The 16,534-nt window shown below is 38.5% G+C and overlaps 1 protein-coding gene and 1 pseudogene across 3 annotated transcripts in view; one reads left to right on the top strand and one right to left on the bottom strand.

The window, feature by feature from the left end:
• Positions 1-16,534, top strand: part of cacna2d3a (calcium channel, voltage-dependent, alpha 2/delta subunit 3a) — a 409,741-nt gene that overhangs the window by 73,182 nt on the left and 320,025 nt on the right. For all 3 annotated transcript variants that reach the window (XR_008396432.1, XM_053680196.1, XM_017468484.3), the window contains exon 3: positions 11,919-12,035. Coding sequence is in view for 2 of the 3 variants with exons in the window: in XM_053680196.1 (XP_053536171.1) it covers positions 11,919-12,035 (117 nt within the window). In the remaining variant the exon portion in view is untranslated. The remainder of the gene's footprint in view (positions 1-11,918; positions 12,036-16,534) is intronic.
• LOC108265144 (uncharacterized) lies at positions 13,556-14,791 on the bottom strand (annotated as a pseudogene).

The following is a 16,534-nucleotide window of genomic DNA, read 5'->3' on the forward strand; positions in this document are numbered from 1 at the left end:
GCCCAGCTGCGCCCTGTTAGATCGATTGTTTAAATAGTTAATAACTCTTAATGGCTACTCTTGATTTGTATGGGGCGCTGTTTGTAAAATGTTGCACGTTCTAAAATCGTGCTCAGTTTTTGCACATTTAGCATTTCCAAATGTAAAACATGTGTGACATTTTCAAACATTTAGAGAGAAATTTGTATAAATTAATGCAGTAATACAAAACTATAAAACATTGTATACCGTAATTTCCGGACTATAAGCCGCTACTTTTTTCACACGCTTTGAACACTGAGGCTTAAACAATGATGCGGCTAATTTATGGATTTTTACGGGCTAACGAGCTTCATGCCGCCAAAACATTTATCCCCGTCACATCGGACCAATGAAATCACCGAACCGGTCACAGTGGACCAATGAAACGGTTCGAATTAAATCAAACGCACTCACACTAAATTCTTCAGATCAGTCATTTTGCGCTTCATGCACACACCCTCATCATGGAAAACACACGAAGAAATGCATATGATGCAGCTTACAAGTTAAAGGCAATCGATCTGGCTGTCGAAGAAGGAAATAGCATGCGAAAAGCAACTTTTGCTCAAGTCTGCCAGTGGATCCTAACAGCGTGGAGCAGTGTCAAAAAATCTACTATCACCAACGGGTTTCGAAAGGCTGGACTGCTGCGTGATCAAGAGGACAGCACAAGCTCAAGGGCGAATTTGCCTCGAGATGTAAGTGACACCGAGAGCGACAACGAAAGAGAGACTGAGGAAGTGTGTGACGAAGTACCGGTAATTCTGAGGCTGTTCGATTCCGACACTGAAGAAGACGATTTTAGTGGTTTTAGTGCACAGGAGGAAGATGAAGATAGCGATCAATGACTTTTCCTGGTAGGCAACTGTATTTTTCATTTTTTTAACCAGCCGTGTTACAGACACTGTTTGGAAAAAAGCATTTACGGTACGTATTTAATTAAAATTTAAAAAATCTTTCTGTGTAACATCTTTCTGTGTAAATTTCTCACGTTACAACGTGGACACCTGCGGCTTATAGACAAGTGCGGCCTATATATGTACAATTTTTTTTTTCTTTTTAAATTTAGTGGGTGCGGCTTATATTCACGTGTGCTCAATAGTCTGAAAATTACGGTAAAAATGTGTTACATGTAAATGTTAAATTTAAATCCTAAATGTAAATATTAAATATAAATGTTAAATATAAATGTATAAGTTAAATGTAAATGTTAAATATAAATGAAAACTGAATCTTACAGAATATTTACTTAGTCGGCATTACTGGGAACGCACAGAAAAAAGTCATATCCATTTGTGCCATGGGGGAAAACAATTTCACGCACATAGACCTTGTTAGGCGCTTGATCTTTACTCTTTGTAATGATTATGATTGATTTTTGCTTGGTGCAGTGCCAAAAAGTTGCTGTGTGGTGTTCTGCACCTCTAATAAGTAAAAATAAAAGTTTTATATACTGCAAAATAAACAGAGAGCGGGCAAGGAAATAAATAAATGTCGCTCCCTGATATTTTGTGATGTAAAACCAGTCTCACAAAGGCACTGGTGAAAAATTGAGTCTCCAGGGACCTGTAAGTCATTTTACTCTACGAGTAGATTCCTGTGTGATCTAGCACATTGCTGAATGTAGGCTAATAGCAATGAGTAACGTCACTAAGACATACTAGTCTTTTATAGCATAGCTTTAATGAACATGGGATAACAATATAGACTGTTGGATGACCCTGGTACACTGATAATACAGTCAGATTGAATAATCTAGGAGTAGCTATCTCTCACCTAGAGACTCAATCGGGTAACAATAAATATCAGGAGATTACAGCTCTGGCCATTCCATTGTGTTGTTTTTCCAGTCACAGATACTGTACAAACAATCCAACTCAATACAGCTCAGTTTTTCTATGGATCTTGCTCTGTCAAGCAGCAGAAGTGATTAGACATAGGTTAGACAGCTATGACTAGACATCGACCAAGTTAATACAGTAATTGGTCACACCCCGAGTATATAATGTCAGTTTCTTGCATAGAGAAGGGCCTCTCAAACTCGGCCACATCAGACTCAATTAACTCAATTAGCCCAAGTAGAAAAAGCGGTTGCAGCTGGCGTTAGAGAGGCTCTTCAGGAGCAGCCTAAGGTAACGATTAGGAAGTTCAGATGGATGCAAGTGCAGATTTTTAAAGTTTTAATAACAAACAAAAATATACAAAAACACAATGACTAAGAGGCAAAACACTGTGGCAAAGATTAAACAATAACTAAAGAACATAGCATGGCAACAGAGAAAAAAAAAGCAAGGAAAGACAAACAATGCAGTGCAAACTTTGGCTATATAGATGAGTGCTCATTAACAGAAACATGAAATAGGTGCAGGTGGTCATGTAACATTGATGCAGTGGCTGCTGGGAACTGTAGAGTTCCTTCTCAGTGCGGTGCCCTCAGCAGAGCAGAAAAGCAGAGCGACGTCTTCAGTGGAGCAGGAAAGAACAGCAGCGTCCTCAGCAGAGCAGGAAAACAGAGCGGAGCACTTTACCATGCCTGGACGCGGAGCAGTGTATTCTGCAAAACAGGTTGATTGAGTGGCATCCTCAGCTGACCAAGAATGCTGAGCAGCGTCCTCAGACAAGCGAGGAGTCTGAATTAATTTCTCTGCCGACTCGGCATGCTGGATGAAATCCAAAATGGATGGATGGAGGGATGGAGGGATGGATGGAGGGAGGGAGGGTGGGAGATGGTTCCCGCCTGGTTGGAAGGCTCCTAATTCAGCTTCTCCCTCTCATACAGGGCCTCTTGGACCCTGAAAAAAATCTGCTGCATACATGATAAGGTCTTACATTTGCTCACGATTGGGAAGTTAAGACGGATGCAAGTGCAGATTTTTAAAGTTTTAATAACAAACAAAATAAACATACAAAAACACTATGACTAAGAGGCAGAACACTGTGGCAAAGATTAAACAAAAACTAAAGACCACAACACAGCAAGGAAAGACAACCGTAGGACAAGGAATGCAATGCAAACAGTGGCTATATACATGAGTGCTCGTTAACAGAAACGTGAATCAGGTGCAGGTGGTCATGTGACACTGATGCAGTGGCTTCTTGGAACTGTAGTCAGAGTTCCTTCTCTGATTCATGACACCTACATCTACACCAGGCACAATGACTTCTTTTCTCTTCACAACGACTTAGGGCTACACGATTATGTCAAAAATGATAAACACTATTATTTTTTATCAATATTGAGATCATGATTATTTATCACGATTATTCATTGATTTTAGGGACAACATATTTTTATTGCACTTTCACATTTAAATAAACAGACCACTGCTTTCACCTCCATGGTAGCTCCTGCTAATGTACAAATCTTTGCATCAAATTAGACTGGTCCTTAAAGTGCATCATCTTGTAGAAGCAAAATATAAATAAAATTGTACCCAAAATACAGGACAAGTAAAAATAGATATGCCATCAACCAAATGAAAATATGCAATCAAATATAACAATATGCAACCAAATGCAATGATTCAGGCCTATGTAGAAAAGGCAATAACAGTGTTTTCAGGAGGAGAGACGCAGGCAAATCACCCAATAGAGTGCTGCAGGGATGGTGTCATTTTGTACCGGAACCCGGAAGTTAGCATCACACTGATTCCCTCGACAAAAAACCAATAGATTTTCCGATTTTCCCATAGGCTTTTGGATTATTGCAAAAAATAAGCTCTGTGATCAGCAAAAGTTTACAATACTATACAATAATACAATGTTTTATCCATCGAGATAATTTTCACAAATTAACTTTTTTGAAGTTTGAAGCCTAAATACAATCGGCAATAATAAAATGCTAACTGTATACTATAAATGATCTACACCATGGTCGCTCGACTTCAATGTCACCACCAGCAAGCTTCCGACAACTTTTCCAAACTTGATTTAATAACATTTTCCATAATACAGATTTACTCTGTGGATGAATCTTCATCCACGTTTTTTTGGGGGGAATTGTGCATAGCATACCTGAACCAGATTATCTGAAAAGTTTTTTCCTGTTCGGTGTGATGATGTTTAATTTCCCCGACAACATCTGTAGTCCCATTTAGCAACTTCTTATTGTCACGATTTCCCCTCAGGTGCTGGAGCACACAGCATGCTCTGAAAGCTGAAGTAAAGCTGGCAGCGTGAGTGCATGCTTCCGGATTTTTTCGTGACACTAACTTTGTTTTCTTTCTACATGTGCATTTGTTATGATTTCTGTCCTGTCTCTGCCCCTGTATTGTCATTGGTTGTTCCCTTATGTGTCATCATTAGTCTCAGATGTTATGTGTTCACCCTTAATTATGTTTGTCATTTAAACCCCTTGCGTCTCATTGTTCGATGCGAAGTATTGCATGAGTTTTCTGTGTACCAAGCCTTTGTTCATAGTTTCACGGCTCATAGTTTTGATCTTGTTCTCAACCTCGTTGTTTGATTCTTGTTTAGCCTAGTTAATGCCCGTTTGCCGATCGCCCGACCTTTTGCCTGTTTTTGAACACGCTATTGTCTGACATTTTGGATTTGTCTGCCTCTCTTCAATGAAGCTTTTATCTGCACTTGCATCCGTCCTAAACCCTCATTACGTGACATGTTAGCAACTGCCTTTTTCAATACACTTAAAAGCTTTAAAAAAAACTCATGAGTGGGGTTTTACTGGCGTATTTTATGTTGTAGAATAAAACGTGAAAATATTTTGAATTAATGTGAATATTAGTTATAATATTAATCAAAAGTGAATATTTTGAACCTGGAAGGGCTAAAATGCTAACTCATTTCCGGGTTTTGGCATACAAAATGACGTCATCCCTGCACCACTCTATGGTGACTGGCTGTAAGTTTAGGAATTGCTTGATGTGATATGCAGCAGAGTTTTCTATGAGAGGAGGATGAACTTTAAACGCCAATATCTTGTTCAGGTCTTGTTCATGTAATCGTGGGCAGTCAAAATCGTAATTGAGATCAATATTCAATTAATTGTGCAGCCCTCCAGCAACTAGCTAGCTATGATACTAGCACGTGATAAATGATACCAGCTAGTTAGCCATCGCTACTGGTAGAGCGTTAACTGTAAGACCCCTCCATTTTTTAAAACTCACTCTTTCAGAACTTACTGATGGCAATGGTGTGGTGGCTGTTTCTAAAGAAGTTGTTGTGTCTGGTGTAGGTGTAGGACGCTCCTGAAGAGCTGCTCTAACACCACACTCTAAAAACTTGAGACCCACGAGGAGGTCTGTTCTGTCTCCTCCCTGTTTAGATATTGGTTGTTCGAGAGTGTGACTTCATTGTTTTCAGCTGTAAGTGCTTAACGCTGATTATGTTCGTGATAAATACCACTCGCTTCCCATTACACCTCGTGGAGTATTATAGTTAATATAGTTAAATTAGTAGATAGTTAATGTTACGTACCTCAATAGATTTAGATAGATTAAACGTTAGATTAGTTTATTTAGACCACGCTGGTGTTTTTCGCTCCCAGTTCCCAGTCATTGTTCATGTTTCTTGCTTTGTGTTTTGACCCCGTTTTCTGTGACCGCGACTTCGATTCCTGCTTAACCCTGTCTATGCCTGTTTGTCTATGCCCGACCCACTGCCTGTTTTTGAATACGCATCTGTTTCAATTTTTGTGTTTGTCTGCCTGCCTCCTTCTAAATAAAAGCTCTTAACTGCAATTGCTTCTGCCTCCGTTCCCGTCTCATGACAGATACCCTCAGTTACCATTCACTATCACTGCATCTTTTTTCTATAAAATAAATAAATGGTGAGTGAGAATCGGTCTACTTTTGTGTTCCATAAAAGAAAGACATACAGGTATGGACATGGTGTTAATAGATGACAGGTTTTTAAAACTATATCACGCAGTAGGCACTTCATAAAGAAATGTTACCCTTGAAAATAGTGCAAAAGACATATAGTGGATAAATACTTTTTCTTTGCAATTAACATTTATTTCTGAAGTAAGGCAAGTTCTTTGCTCTTGCAGTATTCAGTTGGTTATGTCCCTTTTTTATATGTTCATACATCTAATTCTGAAGAGAACTTGGTGCTAGTCAGCCATTCAGACAATTCACAGAGAAGTCTGGTGTGGTGTAGGTAGGGTTGGAATAGATGTCTGTGCAGGCTGACAGGTTAAGGCCAACATCTGTAAGTCCTTGATGTCTTCAACTGGGGCTCCCTGAAAACCTGCAATAAAAATAATACAATTCAAAAACAGTCATACCCATTACAAAGTATCTCATCTTGTCACAGGAGTATTCCCATAGAGAGAGAGAGATATATTGTAACCTTATTTTTGACAGGTCTATGTCAAAGGCCAAGATCATAAAAATTAATGACCCTGACAGTTCAAAGGGGTCAGGATCATAAAATTTAATGACCCTGACAGTTCAAAGGGGTCAGGATCATAAAATATATTTATGTTGGCATATTTATGTTGGCATTATAAAAAAATAGTTACGTTAAATCCGGTTCCCATGCATTCCAGACACACACACACACACATGTTCTTTCCTTTCACATAGAATGTGAAACACTCCAATCACTCCCTCATCTGGTGTGACATATAAATCGCCTAGAAATGCGTGGTGTGTTTCTTGCACTGGAATTCTTTCTTCCTCAATTGAGAGGTCACCATGTGTTAGTTGTGACGGAGAACACAGCGGTGGTCTCACATTTCAACCACCAGGAAAGATTATCTTTGCGCCCCCTGTAAAGGCAGGCGCAACTAATTATTCTCCGGGCAGAGGGAAAGTTTTGTCAGTGAGTGCAATGTACATTCTGGGCAACTGGAATGTGAGGGCAGACATCCTGTTGAGGCAGAGGCTGAAGCCCAGGGACTGGAGGCTCCATCCTCAAGTGGTGGAGTCCATATGGTGGAGGTTTGGCCAATCAGAAGTGGATGTGTTCGCCTCCGATTAGACAACACACTGCTGCCTGTGGTTTGCCCTCACCCCTCCCACACCATTGGGGCTGGACGCCATGGTGCACATGTGGCCAAGGTCACATTGGTACGTTTTTCCTGTGATCGCTCTGCTCCCACAAGTTCTAGCAGGAGTTTGCAAAGACTGTCTACATCTGCTGCTAGTAGCACCTTATTTACCAGTTTGAGTATGGTTCTCAGAGATAATATCCTTGCTGGATGGCACTCACTGGGAGAGTCCCACAAGGATCCACAGGGATCTATTGTATCAAGCCAGAGGGCTGATTTATAACCCTCTGCCACAACTATGGAAACTGTGGGTTGGGCCCCTGAGAGGCACCAGCTCATAGATTCTGGTCTCACAACTGAGGTTGTAGAGACCTTGTTGAACACAAGAACACCATCCAGAAGGAAATTGTATGTGCTCAAGTGGCGACTTTTTGTCTGAGGTCCATCTGCAGACCACGCATACCTTCCTGGGACCTTTCTGTGTCGTGGAAGGTCTGTCAGGTGCCCCATTTGAGCCCTTAGAGTCAGACCCAGAGAAGCTTCTGACTTTGATAAAGGTAGCTCTTCTGCTGGCCCTGGCATCGCTCAAGTGAGTAGGAGATCTACAAGCTCTCTCTGTTGCCTTTTCCTGCCTTGATTTTTCCCCTGGATTAGCCAAGGTCTTCCTATATTCTAGACCGGATTATATTCCTAAAGTGTCTACGTCTGCTGCCCAGCCAGTAGTGTTGCAGGCTTTCTGTCCTCCTCTATTCCTCTCACCGGAACAAGAGAGATTACACCTACTGTGTCCAGTAAGGGCTTTCTGTACTTATGTCTACTGCTGCGTCCAGTGGCGTAAGTCTGAGCAGCTGCTGGTCTGCTCTGATGGCGACAGTAGATCTGATGCTGTGTCGCAGCAGCGCATCTCTAATTGGATAATGGAAGCAATCTCGATCACTTATGAGGCTCCCGGTCTCGTTACACCTCTGGGCATAAAGGGCTTTACACCATTCAATATTACAACCTGGATATACATTCCACCCTGGGCTCAAGTGTTTTGCAGTGACCCTTGGGCTCAGATCTTTTTGAACAGGCCGTACCCTCAGTATGACGGAGTGGGTATTCTTGTTCCCACAGCGTTGAGCTAACGCAATCTGGAGTTCCATTTGAAAGGGAACGTCTGGGTTACGCATGTAACCCTGTTCCCTGAGAGGGGAACTAGACTTTGCATAGCTCTGTCATACTGGGGTGTGCCTGTAAATTGCGTCTTCGCTTCAGATAATAGAGGCTGATGGCACGGTTCACAGGTGCTGTGTTTATATCACGCGACTCGCTTAATTGCCATGTCACCTGATCACGGCAGGCCTGTAAATAGGCTTGATGTTACACAAGCTTCAGATACTGGTCACGCGGGAGGGCTCTTCCCACAGCATTGAGCTAACACAACGTCTTGTTCCCTTCTCAGGGAGCAGGGTTACATGTGTAACCCAGACGTTTTCATGTGCAACATTTAGTTTGAACATTTAACATTTATATTTAACATTTTCATTTATATTTAACATTTACATTTAACATTTATATTTAACATTTACATTTACATTTCACATTTACATTTAGATTTAACCATTATATTTCACACTTATATTTATATAATTTTATAGTTTTGCATTACTGCATTAATTTATACAAAAATTTTCTCTAAATGTTTGAAAATGTCACATTTAAAAATCGTATAGCATGTTTTATTTTTTTTTTACTTTTGGCAATGCTAAATGTGCAAAACCTCAGCAGGATTTTAGAACATTTTACATACTATAGTTTTGAGCCCTGGGTTTTACCTGTAAAGACTGCATTTGCCATTAAAAAGAATAAACCAACATGAAGAACAGCTAGCTATCTCTCAGAGAAAAGCAGGCCATTTTGAATGGCTTGGTTGTTGACATCACCAACAACCTCCACAGGGCAGAGGTGATGGTTTCACAATCCAATGTTTGAAGAAGACTTTGAGAGCAGAAATATAGTAGCCACACCACAAGATGCAAACCACTCATCAGCCATAATAATCAGAAGACCAGATTGAAATTTTCAAAGAAATACTCTTGTCACTTGTCTTCTACACGTGTCTTCTTGACACTCCTGAAGAAATTCTTCAAACACTCCTGAAGAAGAGACTGAAGTGAGAAACCCCCCAAAACAAGCAACAACTGAAAGAAGTTGCGGTAGAAGCCTGGAAAAGAAAAACAAAAGAAGAATGCAACAGTTTGGTGATGTCAGTGGGTCGCCAACTCAGTGCAGTTATTGCAAGTAAGGGATATGCAACCAAATATTAAGTCTTACTTTAAGGCTTATGTATTCCACTCCTTTTGCTTACTTAAAAACTGTGTGGTCTGACACTAGAGGTGCCATGTTATAAGTTGTTTAAAGCATCTAGCTGTTAATATCAGGAAATGAAAGTTCTTATCTATCATCTCATATTCATCTTTTAATCTCAAACCCAGTTGCCTTCAGTGTTTAGCAAAGATAAAATAATGTCTTTTTGACAAAAAAAAAAGTTCTCTTTTGAGGGTGTGTTTGGGCCAAAGGCTGCACCTGACCCTGCATTAGCGGATTTGCAAGGCTTTAGGGATGATATGGAGGTTAAAGAGAAGCACAAATACAGGGGAAATGGAAAAGGATTTGGTTCTGGTTCCAGATTAGAGCTCTTCATAAAACCCTCTTTCATCCCTGTTTTTCCTCATTTTCCCTTTATCTCTCTCTCTCTCAGTCTCTCTCTCTCTCTCTCTCTCTCTCTCTCTCTCTCTCTCTCTCTCTCTCTCTCTCTCTCTCTCTCTTTCTCTCTCTTTCTCCCCCACGCAACATCTGGTGTCAAGCCAACATCAAAGTGCCTGACTTTTACATGCTCTGTTCAAATGCTTTTACTGCTGTGTTCTCATTCAAGTAGCATTTTAATTATGGAGTTAATTGTTCCCCGGATGTAGCGAGTCTGGGTCGAGTGTCTTTGTTCATGTGTTATCACTTTTATCGACTTTCAACCTAAGAGTATATCCAAAGGGAATTTCAGGCTGTTTTGCACTCCATTAAATTTAGTGCAGGGTGTATACGCATATTGTGATAAGTTTGTTCTAAGAAACAATGGTTGTCACTCTTTAGAGCTATGCTTTTGTTGTTCATCTTAGTCTTAGTCCTCATTTCAATAATCTCCAATCTTTGCTGTGGTCTTAAGGTTATTTTGCACTAAAAGAGAGCAATCTCTCAGGCTACACAATCTTCTATTAATCACCCTGACTGGCTAAGGGTAATTGGCTGTGTTTCTGATTCACTGCTCATTCATCAGTATGTCATGAAGATTGGACACTGAGGTTGTCAAGAGTAACACTTTTTTTTCTGTCCAAACTTTTGAGCAGTTCAGAAATGGCAGAGTGGAAAGGAAGATCAGAGAGAGAAAAAAGTAAAACGATTGTTAAGAAGAGGAAAGGAGAGTGAAGAGGATTGAGTGAAATGCTAAGAGGGTCACTCTCCCTTTCATTTATTTTACTTCCTTTTTTCATTGTCTATTGCAGTGATAGATGTTGTTTTCTAAAAAGTGAATGCAAATGTCCCATATCAGCACCTCTATTCTTTGTTCTGAGTCTTCACATAGACTACCTGTCTACCTTTTTTCATTGTCTCATTTTATCTCTCTCTCACACTCTTTACTCTCTCTATGTTCTTGTCTGGAAGCTCAACTACACACCTACACACACACACGCACACTCACACACACAGACACATTGAAATAATTGCTTATTGCGTGTGTGTGGCAGGGAGCTGCAATGTGTGGCAGGGAGCTGCAGTGTTGGACAGAGTGAGCTAATCATCTCTTTTCAAAAAGAACCCAAGCAATACATATCCGGAAGAAACAACGGGAATCCGCCGACAGTGCACATTAAACTTGATAAACTGTCAGCTGGTACCACTGTGATTTCACAGTTTATATTCCCTTAATAGTGATCAATTTCTACAAGTTAGAAGTTGGAGATTAGCCACATTTAATATTTCTTTAACAAAAAAAAAATAATGGTTGTATAAATTACTAAATGTGTTGTGCCATTCAAAAAATTCCCCAACTGGGAGACCATGTTGCCCTTTACATTACCTGTAGTAATAATAATAATAATAATAATAATAATAATAATAATAATAATAATATATTTTAGAACAGACATCATGAGTGTATGTCCATTGACATACTGTAACAGTGACCATAGCTAATAACAATGTTTGAACACATGGGTGTATATATAGTTTATTATTTTATTAAATAATTTTTTGTCTTCTAGTTATGCTTTACATAATTATGTTTTAAATACAGATACAAATACAAGGTGCACAGTTAATCTTTTTTTTTAGACTAGAGGTGTGTACTGGGTAACAAAAAAGTTGGGAGGTTGCAGAACAAACAAAGACCATGCTCATTAACACGTGTGCCACTGTGCAGTACCTTTAGAGCATCCTTATTAACTGCCTAGTCAGGGTTGCAGTGCTTTAAATTAGGCTACGAGTTTATTTTTGTTTTGGGAAATAAAACAATTTATATAAAAAATAAACATACGAGGGATAAAACCCCACCTAGTTTCAACGACATACTCTGTGAAACTTTCCAGCAAGCTTTTTTATTTGTATTTGTTTAAAACACATTACCTGTTCAATAATGTTCAATAATTGAATAATGTATTTACAATCAGTCATATTCATAATCTGGCCAGAACTTTTTCCCTCCCTGTCCTGCATCTTGATTTTGTTCCAGTTCCTCATGTTTTGCAAAATGTGTAACCTGGATTACGATCAGATAAAAATATCAACTGTTTTGCAATTACTGATATTCCGAATACTAATAACATGATACTGTTCATCATTGGAAATTAACGGTCACGGTAGTATGTCAATTTGATGGATTGTCTGTCCTTTCTTGTACTTCTTTCAGAAATACAAAGAGTTTGAGCGTTCAGTACGGGTCGAGGAAATTGATGGCCTCAAACTTGTGAAGAAACTGGCAGAAAACATGGAGGAGATGTTTCGCAAAAAAGCAGACGCCATGAAGGTGGGTGTGTTGTGCATGTGTGTGTGTGTGTTGTCAAGCAACTGTTTGATGCCATACACAACAGCGTTTCACCTTTGCGCATTTAATGAGAATAGGCTAATGGGTGAGTGGCAGGAATTTGGCCAATAGTTGCTGAGAGCCTTTTATAAACGACCAATTGGTGTGCTTGAAGGTGGAAATTACAGAGAGGGTTAACGCAATTTTAAGGTCTTTTTTAAGGTCCCGACTTTTTTAAGGTCTGAAAAAGAGGATGTATGGTCAACCATATGTTTATTTGCGCATACACAAGGAGGTTGCTCATGTGAGCCAAGACTGGCAAGAGAGAACCAGAACTATAATCAAGCAGCTGTCTATATTGTGTTATGCCAAAAGACTGATTTCTTTGCTTTTAAATGAATTTTTTTTTATCCTAATAGTATTCCTATTTTTTTTTTTACAAAATGTATCTATAATCTGATTACTTTGTTTTTTGACGTAACTGTAACAGATTACAGTTACCAGTTTTTTGTATCTTGATTACATAATGCCGTTACATGCAATCACGGTATCCTGCAGGCATGGTTCTAAAAATGTTAATTCATTTTTTGTGCTTCACACAATAACCACCATGTGGTGCATGGAACAACATACTGTAGCTGAACACAGTACACTAAAAATGGAATGTGTGGTTGAATGGTTCACATCAAAATATTAAGTTTCTAATCAAAACTTATGATAACCCTAATTTAAACATGTTTCTAATTACAAGACTTAAGTGTATAAAGTTGGCTTGATCGAGACTCGTAGTACAGATACAATAACTATACTGTAGTATTGAAATGAATGTAAGTCCCAGGCTTAGTATGCCAGTTATTGGGGTTCAAACCCCAGCTCAGTTCAGTGTTTTTAAATGATAATTTTTTTTCACTGTAGAAAGTTCCTCGAGGTAACATTAAATGATTTCCATCTTCTCCTTTCTTGCCAATGGAAACTTTTGTTCTTTTCTTAGATTTTCTTTTAGATTTTGATTTTTTACCTTTTAGATTTAGATTTTAGACACAGAAGTCCACTTACTGAAAAAAAGCCCAGTGAATTTACTTAATTGAAATGCGTACATCTGTTTCACGTGATTGAATTGCGTTACATTATCATAATTTGTTTTCGTACATCAAACATGATTTGATCATATATTTTATGTTTATTGCAAGATATTAAGGTATATAATATTTTAGTAGTTTGAGAGTGTAGGAATACTGACTCGATTACGTCATTCTCAGTGCTTCATGGGAGTGAGCATTCACTTTAAAGTTTATTTAATAAGGTTAAAGTTAAATCAAGTTTTTTAAGTACACTGCCTGTCAAAAGTTTTGAAATGCTTCAAAATTCAAAATATTTTTTCACATTTTAGAATAATATTACCGTCAGCAAATCTACTGTATGAAATAACACAAATGGGTCAAGTCTATGTACTTTATCTTTAATGTAGGAATGAACTACGATCCCAAATTATTGTTAAGTCACATTTGTTTGTTTTTTTTCAGCTAATCTAAACAGGATACGTAGGCTAATGTACAAGGTAAAGTTATTGAAAGTTTGGAAATGATCTGCTCCATGCCAGTGTGTCCACCCTGACGCTCAACCATGGCTGGAAGAACTTTAAACAGTCTGTTGATATAATTATTGCATGCCATTTCTGTCAGTTCCTCAAACCAAAATTTATTTATGGCAGCAACCAAGTCAGACTGTTGTTGGTTTAGCCTTCTTCTGAATGTAGTCCTTCATAGCATGCCACACCGTCTTGATTGGAGTGATCTGGGGATTCGGCGGGAGTCTTAACCCAGTTGATACCCTCTTCAACAAGGACTCATCTTGCAGGAGTGTGCTTAGGGTAATTGTGCTGAAAAAAATGGTGGTATTCTCCGATGTTACCCCTAATATATGGGGCTACTGTTTCTTTTATAATAGCATCCTCAACGAAAGAACGATACATTTTCCCTTTGAAGATTGCAAGAAGCCCCGGTCCTAGTCTCGATATTGCTCCCCACACTTGAACTTTCAGTAGTTGTTTTGGCTTTGGTTTGTAGACACATCTCCCCGTCTTACAGAACAACATTGTGGCAAAGTGCTCCGAAGCCACTGTTGTTTCTTCCTTGAAGATGACATCGTGAAACGCCTCCTCCATTTTTGCGGTTGCTGGAGACGTATCTCTCTGTTTTTGTCTCTGATCATGAGACAGTGTTGGGTTTTCATGTGCTTCCAACCCATTATTTGCCTGATCCTCCAAATGGATTGCTCATTGATGTCTATTACATTTTCATGCCACAGCTGTTTTTTCTCAGAAGTTGAAGTCAGTTCATCATTCTGGCTAGTGATGTTATCAGTGGCTGTAATAATGTCACTAAATACCAAGTGAAAAAAAAAAACATTTGTCATCACCAACATTATAACACCACTGCTTTATTTTATTTTACTTTTTAATATCATCGTGCTATATTAATTTGGTAAGATATAACTTACGTATTTATCTTGCGAGGTTTACCCATGCGTGGTCTTCGTTCTTTGTAATGTCTTCTAATTGTGCTCATTGTAGCCTGTACCCCAAGGAAACTTAAATGGTAGTGTGTTTCTTGGGTGGATCTTTCAGCTGCCGTCATCGTCCTGATGTCTTGTGAATGCACGTTGCTGATCTTGGTCATTTTCAGTTGCCTTTACAGGTGGATCATCTGTATGTATCCATGCAGACTGAATGAAGGCCCATGCCAATTAGAAAGATTCAGGTGATGGACTATTAGCAAGTTATTATCATTCATTCATATAATTCCAACAATGATTGCGTTTTTTTCCCCACTATTTAGCTGTCTTTTTATTTTAAGGATCTAATAAATTGCATATATAAAATTATTTTATTTACAAATGTCATGTTTTAGGTTATTCGTCATTCAGTACAGCTTCTGACCAACAAAATAAAAACAGATTTGTGATTTGATGACATAATGCTTATTTATTCAGAAAGAATAACTAAATACAAAAATGCTACTTTAAATTTTAACTCCGACAGTGTGCTTTCAGTTGATGGATGCCCCATTTATATTTTTGATGAGCTGCAGAGATATTCAAGACAAATATATTATATGTTTTTGAATTTAATATATGAAATTGTTTTATTCTCGTGTCATGTTTGTGATTTTTATTTGTTATGTAGAATATTTAGATCAAGCAATGTCCAGAAATAGGTACATCTCATGTAAAGGAGGCATAGTATATGAATATGAAGTATATGCTCAGTTGATTGATTCTCTGTTAATACCAAGCCTTGACCTCATGTTTGTTTTCCTGGTTTTGACTTTGCTCTCGTTTACAACCTCGTTTCTCTGCCTAGCCTTGTTGTCTATTTGCCTGATCGCCTGACCGCTGCCTGTTTAAAGTTGTGGATTTCATTTTTGATGAGCTGCAGAGATATTCAAGACAAATATATTATATGTTTTTGAATTTAATATATGAAATTGTTTTATTCTCGTGTCATGTTTGTGATTTTTATTTGTTATGTAGAATATTTAGATCAAGCAATGTCCAGAAATAGGTACATCTCACGTAAAGGAGGCATAGACAGAAGCAAGTGCATGTTTGGTATTTTCATACAAAAACAAGTCCAAAGGTTAATGCAAAAATCCACAACTTTAAACAGGCAGCGGTCAGGCGATCAGGCAAATAGACAACAAGGCTAGGCAGAGAAACGAGGTTGTAAACGAGAGCAAAGTCAAAACCAGGAAAACAAACATGAGGTCAAGGCTTGGTATTAACAGAGAATCAATCAACTGAGCATATACTTCACAAATACTTAGTGTTCAAAAAGTCTCTTATATAGAGTGGAGTAAGTGAGTGTGTGATTGGCAAAAGGTCTATGTGATTAGGACTCCAGGGAAGACGAATGTGTGTGTGTGTGTGTGTGTGTGTGTGTGTGTGTGTGTGTGTGTGTGTGTGTGTGTGTGTGTGTGTGTGGGAAGTGTAGTCGTCTTCGGCCATGTTTGTAGTTGGTGGTGCATTCTGGGAAATGGAGTCGCTGGTTTGCTGTGATATGACAGTGGAGTTGTATAGCCTACAATTTGATTTTCCATTTGAACTTTTATTTAACTGTAGATTGCAAAAATACAAGAATGCTTTGTAACTTTATTTTACTTTCTTTCTTTCTTTCATTTTCTTTCTTTTCACCATGCCAGCTTCTATGGCTATATTCGTGGTGGGTTTAGTTATTTAAGTTAGAGTTAATAAGGTGTTTAAGATTAATTTTTTTCTAAAATCTTGCTAAAGATCTTTAAAACTAAATGTGGATTCACTTGATTAAAAACCTTTTTAAAAGTATCAGCTGAATAATACAGTTTCCTCAGATGTGTAGAGGTATGACAGTCCAGTAAAATATGATTAATGGATAGTGGGTTCTGACAAGATGTGCACTTTGGTGGATTTTCTCCTGATAGTAAAAATTAGGGTGTGAGTCTTGTATGTCCTATCTGGCATTGTGT

The sequence above is a fragment of the Ictalurus punctatus genome, chromosome 5 (assembly GCF_001660625.3).
Source record: "Ictalurus punctatus breed USDA103 chromosome 5, Coco_2.0, whole genome shotgun sequence".
NCBI lineage: Eukaryota > Metazoa > Chordata > Actinopteri > Siluriformes > Ictaluridae > Ictalurus > Ictalurus punctatus.